Source organism: Lathyrus oleraceus, chromosome 6 (genome assembly GCF_024323335.1).
Source record: "Lathyrus oleraceus cultivar Zhongwan6 chromosome 6, CAAS_Psat_ZW6_1.0, whole genome shotgun sequence".
Taxonomy (NCBI): Eukaryota; Viridiplantae; Streptophyta; class Magnoliopsida; order Fabales; family Fabaceae; genus Lathyrus; species Lathyrus oleraceus.
In genome coordinates, this window is record NC_066584.1 from 289884560 (window position 1) to 289896773 (window position 12214).

The 12214-nt window shown below is 33.8% G+C and overlaps 1 protein-coding gene across 3 annotated transcripts; it reads right to left on the reverse strand.

Annotated features, from left to right (window-relative positions):
• Positions 1 to 2118: 2118 nt before the first annotated feature.
• LOC127092913 (7-hydroxymethyl chlorophyll a reductase, chloroplastic) lies at positions 2119 to 6042 on the reverse strand. 3 transcript variants are annotated; one of them, XM_051031804.1, is made up of 18 exons: positions 5856 to 6042; positions 5697 to 5778; positions 5470 to 5554; positions 4885 to 4996; positions 4608 to 4692; positions 4450 to 4491; positions 4274 to 4352; positions 4092 to 4143; positions 3931 to 3993; positions 3707 to 3774; positions 3563 to 3624; positions 3421 to 3448; positions 3261 to 3340; positions 3045 to 3114; positions 2911 to 2968; positions 2746 to 2810; positions 2561 to 2655; positions 2119 to 2476 (listed from the first exon to the last, which is right to left on the reverse strand). In XM_051031804.1, the coding sequence occupies exons 1-18, from the start codon at positions 5923 to 5925 to the stop codon at positions 2386 to 2388; spliced, it is 1287 nt and encodes a 428-aa protein (XP_050887761.1). In that variant the 5' UTR covers positions 5926 to 6042; the 3' UTR covers positions 2119 to 2385. The 3 variants fall into 3 exon arrangements, with proteins under 3 accessions (XP_050887761.1, XP_050887760.1, XP_050887762.1); XM_051031803.1 differs by having other exon boundaries at positions 3707 to 3840; positions 5856 to 6040; XM_051031805.1 differs by lacking the exon at positions 5856 to 6042 and having other exon boundaries at positions 3707 to 3840; positions 4608 to 4732.
• Between the last annotated feature and the right edge of the window lie 6172 nt (positions 6043 to 12214).

Sequence of the window (12214 nt, forward strand, 5' to 3'; positions counted from 1 at the left end):
AAAAACGGTCCAAAAATTAAAAAAAAAAGGGAAAATAAGAAGTTAAAAATAACTTCTTCAAAAAAAAAAGAATGCAAAATGAATATGAGACCACAATAGCGATATCTCTAGTACCGTTACTCAGGAAAAGAGTTGGTATGATAACTATATGAGAACTATGTACCTAACTCCAAAGGTTTAAACCTACTTTCCTTAAAAATGTCCAACTCGAACATAAATCACGTTACAACCGAAAAAGTCCTCAAGTGTGTGTGTTTTGATTTCTTTGACGAATTCTATTAGAACATGATCAAACTCATTATAAATTGTTTTGCGTGTTGATTGAGAGACTGCCATATCAATTGAGTGAGTCATGGTGAGATGATAGACATGTTGAGTACTTGTCAAAGATTGAGGATGTTTTCTGAATTTTCCGGATTGCAGTTGGAATCTAGAATAGTGGTCAGGTAAACCAAATTTCATATGGTGATGTTCATTTGTTATTGTTGTAAATTATTTTTCTGTTTGAAATTTGCAGTGCAGACAATTTAGTTGAGGACAAGCAATAGTTCAAGTTTGGAGTTGTGATGATATTGTTTCATTGCATGTTTTTTGTCAAAGAAACAAAGAAAAACAAGTTGAAGATGATCAAATTTAATGAATAATGGTCAAAGAACGGAGCAAAAATGATCAAGTATGAAGAATTTGGGACTTAGAGAAATTTTGATGAAAAATGAGAAAAAGTGAGCAAGCCACTAGAATAATTACGCGGTGCATTGTGCGTTATCGCGCGCTCGATAGGAAAGAAGAAAAGTGGTATCACGCGCGTAGAAGAGCAGCCAACACAGCATCGCATGTGATGGGACCTTTTTCTAGGCAACTTCGGACGCGTTCTGGTATGATTTGATGGCTATAAAAATGCAGACTTTTGACTTTTTTAGGGGTTCTACGATTAGGGATTGGAGAGTACGATTTACAACACCAGAAGTGAGCTTTGGAGCGCATTCAAAGTCATTGGAGGCCGGATCTTCAAGGAATTCTTATGCAATCTTATTTTTATCAATTGGTATTGTAATTTTATCAATATGAGTAGCTAAACACTTTTAGGTTAGGTTTTTTCTGATGAACCTGCTTCGAACCTGTTGGACATATGTTTAATTTGATGTTGCATGAATTCTCTTAGTTATATTTCTATTTAATTGGTTCTTTTAGTTAAAGTGCATTATTTGAGATACTTTGTTAATGTGATTATTGACGTATAGGGAATAATGACCTTTAACCTTAGCCTAGGTGTCTGATCTAGGGAATTATCGTACTTATGTCGATTGAATAGGAATATGAGCCCTCGAGTAGTGGCCTTAAAGTTATCGTATTATACCATCGCTTGATTTCGCTTACGGCGGTTGAATAGAGATATGAGACCTCTAGTAGGAACCAATGAGCTTTACACCAAAGAATTGAGTATAATGGTCTTGTTCACTCGTCGTGGAAATATAACGACGCCTGATTTATGTAATGCATTAGACATCAACAGGGGAGAAATAAGAGATTCTAAGAAAAATCTAACAATATTCTCTATATGAACACTTTTATTTTCAATTGCAAATTTGAAAAAGAATCAATTGTTATTTTTTATACTTACACAATTATTGCTTTATTAAATCGCAGTCCCTATGAATCCTTGTGAATTTAATATATTTTTTTATTATTGCGGCACTATCGATACACTTGCCGAAAAATCATCATCACTACAATTATTTTTGTTGATAACATTACTTTGTAGAACTCACTTCTTATTGGTGCTTTTGAAAGCTTTTTTTTTTTAAATGTTGGACATATACAACTATCAATTTTGCTAAGTTTTTTGATAGATTAAGTTTTATGTCACCATTCTTTTTATTTTTCTTTTATTCAATAAATTATCTTTATTAAAAAAATCACTTTTATTTATTGGAATATCTTTATCATTGTTTTAGTTAGTAGAATAACTAGATGAGTTCATATTCAATAAAAGAAGTATATTAGTGTAGTTAGTATTTCAAAGTTGCATTTATTTTAAAACAGAAAGATATTACAAATGAAATATTTTGTATGAGAGGGACATAGTTATTAATGAGGCCATAAATTATGAAGAAAGAATACCATAGAATAAGTAATGGGATTGAATTATCTTGTCCTATTGTTTCATCAAACAAGTGTCAAGTGATAATAACAAGATAGCATAGTTTATCCAATCATACCTCTCCTATCTACATATATAACCATGTCCACATTACAAGAATCCTTGTGGACATTGATCATTACAACCATGCTCTCAAGTACATCATTTCTCACTGCCATAGTTCATATCATTTGGAATATTTGCATCACTATTCATCTGGACTATATACATTTGATCCTTTAGAGTCACTTCTCAGAGAGCATCTTGTCAATTTGACCATTTTGGTTGTACAGATCCACAATTTTCTTAGCATATGTAGGCATGTGTCTATCAGCCCTGCAACCATTTACGTTTCATCAATACAAACAAATCACACTTTTGCATCAAAGACAAAGGTGGCAGTAAATTTATTCTACATACCTTTCCTTTCCCCACAACCGATTTACGTATAAATAGTTCCGAATGGTATGATAATCAAGCGAATAACGTGCAAATTCAATACCCTTTGGACCAATCTAGAAGCAAGAAACAAAAATATCACTGTGTTTGCCATGTAAATGATGTACCTATGCATGAAAGGAAAACAGTTTTAACAGTCTTTTTACCAAATTTAGTATAAATGCAAGCAAGTTTCCAACAAACTTTGGAGCAGGCTGAGAAGGACCTTTTCCTGATTAAATAAACAATCAAATATTCAATGTTCATCAAAACAAATAGAGTAACAGAAACTTCTATAATGTAAATATATTACAAACGAATGTTAAGTATACCGAGTTTAGCTTTATCATCGGCCTTAACAGTCTCCATGACAAATGGTCGCCTATCCCCCTGAACAAAACAACCAAAATTATACGTTTTTTTCATAGAGGTAGTATTCGTCAGAGAAACAAAGCAGATAATTTACGGAGTTAGTTGTTGGAGTAATCTCGAGTAAGTTCTCTATAAGACTCAACATCTCTCTTCCTCGTTCGTTCCTGTCATTTCAAGAACAAATATGCTTAATCAACTTCTAGTAAAATCATATTCCTTCAATAAACAGTAACGCATAATTTGTTACGGAAATAAACATTTGTGTATGACAATTCAAGAACCTATGCAAGTATCTTAAAAGTAGTTTAACCTGACAGTAATATATTGAGGATGTTGTGTCATGCTGATTCCGGAGTATTTCGGCACGCCCATATATCCAACAACCAAGTCCTAAAAATGTTTACACTGTCTAATAAAAGGAAAGTATTTTAACATGAAAAAATAACATAGTCGAGAAAGAAGAGACTTACTGCTAAAGCATTTGTATAGTCAAAACAGCTGTAAAAGAGATTCTGACAAATTAATGCGACATAAAATGAAGGAACGGATAAGAAATTGAAACAAAACCAAACTCATGACTCTTAAGATAAAGTAAAAGAGAAAATAAATAACCTGTAGCAAGATGGAGCAATAACGTCAACTAAATCATTTGCTGGTAGACAGAAATAAGGAACCTGTTCAAGTTAAAATTTGAAACTGAATGAAGCTTTTTGTTTGTGAAACCATGGACAACCTAAAATAAAGGATGTTTTTTACCTCCTCGATACGGCCGTCCAAATGCTTCAAGTGAACCTTGTAATCTTGCATAAACTCATAATGGAGAACTGTTTCAGGTGAATCACTCGCAGCGTTTAGAAACTTATCCAGTCCTTCTCTAGGTCCATTATCCACTATGGAATAAGAATTTTCAAATTACTCCAATACATTGTTAATTAATCGAACATTCAAAAAAAAATATAGAAAACAGAAGGCCTCCATACCACAGTTAGTGCCTAAAACATAGAGTTTATCCAAATTCAAGTGGTGCTCGACAGATCTTAATGCTGCAATTGAAGAAATTTATTCTGCATTACAATATAAATAGTCACAATGGAGAAGGGGCAGGAAACTAGCGAAGAATACGTCATTAAAGAAGTGGCACCTTGCACCTGGCAACCTACACCACAGAAAAGAAGACGCTTGACACCTGCAGCCTGTCAATAATGAAAATCCAAGCATGTATAGTATGAATATAAACCGTTGTTGTTGTTGTTGAATGCAATTGAAAGATTTAAACGGTATTTATATGATAAATTCTCCAACAAAAAAAGGATTCACACACACCTCAACAAGTGCAAGGGTATTAAGGTTAGGAGATAATGTTGGTTTGACACCTCTAGCAGCCAACACTTCTTCCGGTGTCCTGCAAGTAAACAAATGAGGTATTTTAATAAGCAAACCTATATACTGAGAGATGATTATTAACGTGTTCGTTAAAAAGAAATACCAAAAATGCAAACCTTGCTAAAACAGGTCTTGGAGCAAATCTGTCATCAGGATCACTATGATACACAAAGTAACATCAAAGTTATTTATTACACAGAAAACGGTTAGATTTAAAAACGAAAGATATTTAGAAACAGGTTTCTAATCAAAACATGTAGACTCTTTCTGATACCTTTGTACGCAAATGACAGCCTCAACCATGCCTGATTTAAGCATCTCAATTGCAATGGTTGTAACTATACCAGTCCATTGAGCTCCTATCAAAAGAACGAATTTTACAAGAATAAATAGGAGGTCCTGTCAAAAAAAGGAAAAGCATAACAAGACGATAGTTTCATCTCAGAAACATGAGCACGCTAAATACACTGCCCTCAAAGATACTTCTGACGGGGATAACAGACGTAATAGCATAAGAGTTAACAACTTTCAATTCAGAGAAGAGAAGATACCTTCAACAGGGATAAGTTTCCGAGCATATAGAAGTTCCTCATGGACTCCTAAGTAGGTTTCGTCTAATGTATCTGTTTTTCTCCCTCTACCATGAACAACAGGTTCCAATTTCTGAAAAGAGTATTAACGCATACAAAATATGAAGTTGCAACACCTTGTTAATTAGTTAATCATCAATTGAATTGCGTGTTAACCAAACCATCTAATTTGATGTTAAATTTATGTGTACAAATAACACTACAACAACAACAACAACCAAGTCTTACCCCACTAAATGGGGTCGACTACATGCTTCAACTTCCGCCATAATATTCTATCTAGAACCATACTTTATCCAAATTGTTAATCTCGACCTCAACCTCTAACCGTCTGACTCATTTCCATCTAATATACTCTCCTTACCGCAGAATATACAGGTCTTCTCTCTACATACTCAAACCAATTAAGTCTATTTTCCTCCCTCTTTTCTTTTCTACTATAGGTGTACTTCAACACTCTCTAACACTACTCTATAAAAAAACGGATAAATAGGGAAGTGGTGAATATAATAGAAATAGAAAGGAAAAAAGAAAAAAAAGACTTACTTCAATCCTAGACATTCCATCTCCCAAGAAAGCACAAGCATTCTTAACATGAGCAATATAATATGTATCACACAAACCGCAACGACTATCCATAAGAAGAAGAAGAAAAATACAAGTCAATTCACATAGAAAATCAAGATTATGCAATAAATGAACAAAGGAACATCACAAATTGTTAGTTAAATTCAAAGATAAGGAAATGAATGAAACAAACACATACTATATACCTGCATTGATCTTTAGCTGGGTAGGTTCCACCTGGTGGGATAGGTTTGGACCTTTTTCTCCAGTCCTGTTTTACAGTACCATCTGCTTCCGAAAGAGGAAGAAGATTGTGATGAGAAAAAGGAAGAGAAGAGAAGAAAGGTTGCATGCAGAGGAATTACCTTGAGATGAAGAAGAACGAATGGAGAGAGAAAATGGTAGAGAGGTGAGTTTGGGAACGAAGGAAGACATAGCTTAGCCGTGAATGAAAACTGATGTGGCTTTTTCTGTTCCACACAACACAGATGAAATAATAAATAATTTATATGACAAACACTTAAGTGAGCTTGTGAAGCATCTATGTTGTCACTTTTTTTCTTTTGGCAGGAAATTAGAGGATAGGATAGAAAATATATTAGACATTTATTAAAAAATTATTATTTATAATAGTGATTGAAAGTATATTACTTATCAATATATTTATAGTATTTATTAGAAAAGATGAATGGTGCATTGCTTAGATCAAAACCCAAATATAAATAGCAATGGCCACAACAGAAAATCCTATTGTCATTGTCAAAGAGAGAAAATCATATGTTAAGAAAACATGTAGATATCTCATTCTTTTAGACAAACAAAAATTATATTAGATAAAAATGGAGAAATACGAAAATTAAACCTGACCTAATTAGTTCAAACAAATGTGTAATCAAACTAAATAGAAAAGTACACAAATAACCTAACTTTAATTAATTTTAATAAATAAAAATTCAACAGAGCACAACCTAACGAACCCGTGTACAGGTACGAAACCAAGTTGTAAAAAAGATGAAGAGTAATTGTTTGAGAGTCTCAACCAGAGTTTAAAAAATGACAAATAAACTAGTCGCCAACATGGAATCGATCTACGTATCATCAATTTCATGTCAAAACAACCATAAAGTCTGACTTCTCCAGAGTCTGGTCCTCATACTCTTTGCGCTTTGACTGACTTTAGATTTTGATCTTCAGAAGTAGACTTGTTCAATGTCTGATCTTCAGAGTCTGACTTCTTCAGAGTATGGTCCTCATACGTTGACCTCTTCAAAATATGATATTTAGAAGTAGACTTTTCAAAGTCTGATCTTCGAATTCTGATCTTTAAGCTTCTCTTTAGATGTTTACTAATAGAACCAATACTTAATTTATTCCTGAAATTTTAGTCTATGGTTCTGCACACTTGAACAAATATTAGTATATCCAATTGTTCTTTGAATACTTTGTTATCATCAAAACCTAAGAGATATGGTACAAAACAATTTTGTTCCAACAATCTTCCCATTTTTTCTGTTGGTCAGTTTTAACTAACTTGACAACATCAGAGTCTGAGGTTAGTAAGCTCCCCCTGAGTGTAATAGTCTAGAGGGTGAGGTTTGTAAGCTCCCCCTAACTACTATCCAGGTTAATTAAATTTAAACTTTAAAGCACAGTTAATAAATCTTCAGAATTTAAGCATAAATAATAACTATCAGATTCAGGCACTTAAATACTTCATTATCTACTCCCCCTTTTGTCATCAACAAAAAAAAAGAAATATAAAAGATACCAAAGAGAATATTAGAGAATATTTTATTAACCAAATAAGAAGAGAGTCAGAGTGCAAAAACATGTTCAAAATGATTGAGAAGACAACACAAAAGGGTTTGTTATATCCTAAAGGCTAGGGTCTTAGCTTCAGAACCTCCAGAATAGCTTTAAGATCAGAAGCTATGCAATCTTGCCTAGCAATCACCGTCTTCCACTGAACATCCATCTCTTCTTAGTTAGCAACCATGACCTCTTGAGTGGTAGCTACAGAAGCCAATTTCTCCTCTAAATGCTCATGTTTTTTACTGAAAGAAGCTACAGACTCATATGAGAAAGACTTGAGATTTTGCAGAACTGTATCCACAAGAAGTTTTGAGAGTGTCCCACTTAGTTGCATAAGTTATGGGATCAGATGCAATGAGCCTATCACCAACCATATTTTGAACTATATTACAGATAACAACTTTAAACTCTTCCATTTGGTAGTTGATATGAGGTTTAGATTTAGGTTTAGAGTGGGGTGATGTGTAGAGGGAATAGATAAAGTTATTGTGCTAGATTCTAACACAACATATGCTTCTCTTGAAGGAGAAAGGTGATGATCAGATGGTTGAGGTTGTTGATTAAGTTGTATTTCTGGTACAATTTGGTCTTTAGTGACTTCTAATTGAGGTTAGTCAATGATTTAATGAGTTTCAAGTATGGTTAGTATTGGCATTTCTTATTCAAGGTTTTTAGGCTAAACAAAGTTGGTTAGGTCAGGTTTAACAACACTGGTTTGGACATTTTGTTGAGTGTCAGAGGGTGTGGTTTCAATAGGAATGACTTGGGTAAGAATGGCTTGAAGAGGACTAAAGTCTGATTCATCAGAGTCAGAAATTGAGCTCGAGCCTGTAGACTTAGAACTGGAAACCTCAATAGGGGGTTCAAGCATGATGTTTGGGGGTTAAGGTTGGTCAGAATTAGAGAGACATGCTAGTTGGTTTTGTTTAGAAGGTAACTCACCATCTAGGTGACTTGTCAAATTCTCTAAGACAAATGCATTATTATCACACCCCAATTTTGACACTGAATCGCCAAATTGGTACATACATTATAACTTTTGCATCTTTGCATATCATAACATGCATTCTATACCGCATAATATCTAGAATGTCAGTCAAAATAAATTTTTGGATCTATAGCCAGACTGGTTGAATCAATTTTAAAATGTGTGTCAAATCAGCGGGCGAATTTTTTTTTAAATCGAGTTTGTAGACATCAGTTGTGTTGATCTACGTTCAACGTAGTTTAACTTGGTGTACTTGTTTGATTTCTCGACTACTTTTTTGGTCATATTTTGATCCGCATGGGCATTTTAACAAGACTTTTTTATTTCAAAATTTGATCAAAACTTGTATCTTTTCGAGAACTTTATTTCGCACTAGTCATTATGGTGCAGTCATTTTAATTTTTCGAACATTTTGGCGCCCGACTTTTATTCATTTTAAATTCTTTTATTTTAATTCTTTTTACCAATATATTCAAAATAAATAAATAGCTTTCACTTTCTGGACCTTTTGATTTATTTTAGTTATTTGATTTTGTTTGAAATTCATCTTTGTATTTGTTTTAGGTTTTTCCTTTTTGTCTCATAAAATGCCCAAAAGGGTCATTGTTGTCAATTAAAAAATTGAAAAAACCTAGTGCACTCATATACATATTAGTGGCATCACTGAAATTGAGAAAAGGAGAACCCATACATTAATCCCATATGGAGCTATGCTAAGGGGGTTTTTCATTTTGGTTTTCACAAAAAAAAAGACATCAGACTTGAAAAAAAAAGAAGAGGAAAGGGTGATTCGAAATTGATCTTCTCCTTTGGTCATCAAAACTGAACCAAAAAGAGAAAACTACATTGTTCCCTTCCGCTCTAACCATAAACACCATAGTAAACACTCACGCGACCACACCTTTCCCACCACCACCAAAAAAACAACCATAAATTGAAACCACCTTCAATCTTTTTCCCCCCGTCTCCAGAAAACTCACAAACAACCACTCACAAAACTCCAATGCAACGACGCAACAACAATAATTCGATGTTCGTTGCTGAGAATAATTTGGAATCAAATAACTCAAAATTTTGAACACCGGCTTATTCCCAATCTTGATGTTCTTCACTTGACCAAAATCATCATATTTGAGGAACATGAGTTGCTTGATCACACTTGATTATGGGTTGTTGACTTTTGTGTTCAGAGCACATCTTCCTTTGTTGTCCATACCCATAAGTTTGGCAATGTGATTATGAGTGATGGTCACTTCTATCCTCATCACAGCAGACCTGATTTCTACCTCCTTGAAATCTTTCAGACCCATTTAATCCCTAAATTTCCCTTTGAAATCTTTATTCTCATCAATCTTTTGATTTTCTTCAAAAGCTGCACCACCTTCATCAAAGACCTTAGCCTTAACCCAAAAATATTTCACCATGTAGGGATAGGTTAGACCATTAATCATATCAAAGAATGTTATCCATCCTTGAGCTTCGAAATGTTCTTTTAAAGGATACCCATTAACCATAAAAGATTCAAAGTTAGTAATCTATTCTACAATCAACTTTAGACGTTCCTTTCTGAGCTTTATAGTTCTAGTCTTAATATGGAGATTATTTTCAGAATCTCTAACCATGGGATCTCAATTTGAGGTAGATGCCATTGTAATGGAGCTTTCGGGTTCTAAAGGGGTTTAGAGAAAAATGATTTTTTTTTAGAAAGTTTAAGAATAAAAATGTGGGTTGTGAAGTGAGAAAGAGTGTGTGAAATGCTAAAATGCTTAAGTTCCTTGAGTGAAAAGATGGTTTTGTTTTGAATAAAACAAAAGTTAAGGACAAATGGGCGTGAGACACAATATTCAAAAAAAAATTCATCACTATCCAATAGTTATTACCCAATAGCTGAAAAAACACGTGTCAGAAGACCTTTCAAATTCGTGACACATAAGTGGATAGGTGTTAGAAAAAGCATTTAAAAACTTTTCCACTTGTATGTTTTCATAGGGAAACTAATCATATTATGAGCCTCAAAGGCTAAGATGCTTCAGAGGCTACTACTCATCAAAAGTTAGTTCAAAGCTTAATAACTTTTGATCATTATTAGACTATGATCCTCCATTCAGAAGCAAGCACTATTCTTTTACAAAACTCATGTTCATATTCTTTTTAATAAAATCAAATCTTTATATAGTAAGAGGCTTGGTAAATATATCAGTCCATTGATGATTAATATCAATTAATCGTATATCTATCACACCCTTCTGAACAAAATCTGTAATAAAATGATGTTTTATTTCTATGTGATTGGTTCTTAAATGTTGAATAGAATTCTTTGTCAAACAGATAGCAACATTATTATCAAAAAAAAATTGGAATACTGCTTCCACATATCTGATAGTCTTCCAATTGATATTTCATCTATAGTAATTGTGTGCAACAACTTGCAGCTGGGATATTTCTTCCAATTGGTTGTTCCCTTCTGTAGCACCTCAAATTTGCACCTCCCATTTGTACATTCATTTCATTTTTAGGTCATTAGCATTGCATAACATGTTGCATTTCATCAGTCAAAACTGATCAGGAGAATCCATCTGTGCAAGAGATCAAGTTTTCCATGAGACAAAGGCTCTATGGTTGTTCCAATGAGCTTACATGACCCAAGGATCATTTTGAAGTAATTTGGCCAAGTGTGGAAGGCTCAAAGTCCACAGTGCATGATCAAGTCATCTGAGGCCCATAAAAGTCAACTATAAGTCAACTAAGGGCTAGGAGATGGAGAAATGGTTTGAGACACTTCATTCATGTCCCAAAGAGGTTCATTCAACATGTCAAACATCTACCTTGAAGATTTTGAAGCCAGATTGAAAGTTTCCAAAAATGGAAAATGACCTGTAATTTTCAAGTTTCCAAAAATAGCAAGTTTTTGGACCAACTTCAACTCAACTTTCCAATATCAAAGAAGCTTCAAATGAAATTTTGTCCAACATGAAAGTTGAAGATCTTTCTCTCCCATTTCCAAAAAGTCCAAGATCATGAATTTCTAATGAATGGTTAAGGAGTTATGATCAAATCATGACAAAGTGTGCTTGAAAATTCAAATGGCCATATCTTTTGAACCAAGACTCCAAATATGGTGGTTCTTTTTGCAAAATGTTTCTCATGTCATGTATTTTCCAAATACCTCATCACATTGCATGAATTGTTATTGCATGATCATTTGCTTATTCATGAAGTTTTTTGAAGGAAAATTGCCAAAATCATTTTGGTTGATCACATGCATGAAATTCCAATTCTGATTGGTGCATGGGCTTATTTTGGATGAATTTGGGCCTTGGTGGTGCACTGTTCACGTGGCCATCTCATGCATGGAGTGAAAATACCAATTGATGCATACACCTTGTATTCTCTTAATCTCAATTAACCATGGCTTAAGCATACTTTCAGAATCATTAGCAAGACATATATAAGCATAATCACAACTGCATTTGCCATTAACAACATTTTTCAGATCTAGATCTTGAAATCAATCAAATTTTTCTCTCACCAAGAACTTCCAATTTCTTCACACAAGGACCATTTCTCTTGATGAATTCATGATTATGAAGTGTTTTTGAGGCAAATTGAACGTGGATTTGGAGGAATTCGTGCCAGTTTTGACCACACTTGAAGCTTGAAGGTTCAATGGAGTTTGCAAGTTGAGCTAGATTCATACGTGCTGGAGCTTCCAATTCTTCATCAACCATCATAACAAGGATTATAGAGGAGATTTGGACCATTGTTGAGCCTTGTAGCACGCGTTTCCAACTTGCTGTTCTTCAAGAGGTCAAGTTTCGAACCTCATAATTCTCAAATTCATTGTTATATTTGTGTAGATCTTGTGTTGGTGATCATTCTGGTGAAAAAATCAATTGAAATGGTGCATTATTCATGAAGTTATGT

Excerpts from the sequence above, each read along its gene's own strand:
- LOC127092913 (XM_051031803.1), bottom strand. The coding sequence starts at position 5,925 with ATGTCTTCCTTCGTTCCCAAACTCACCTCTCTACCATTTTCTCTCTCC. Across the intron at positions 4,997-5,469 it reads ATGGAATGTCTAGGATTGAA|AAATTGGAACCTGTTGTTCA; the intron begins GTAAGTCTTTTT and ends TACTCTTTTCAG. Across the intron at positions 4,492-4,607 it reads GCTGTCATTTGCGTACAAAG|TGATCCTGATGACAGATTTG; the intron begins GTATCAGAAAGA and ends TGTGTATCATAG.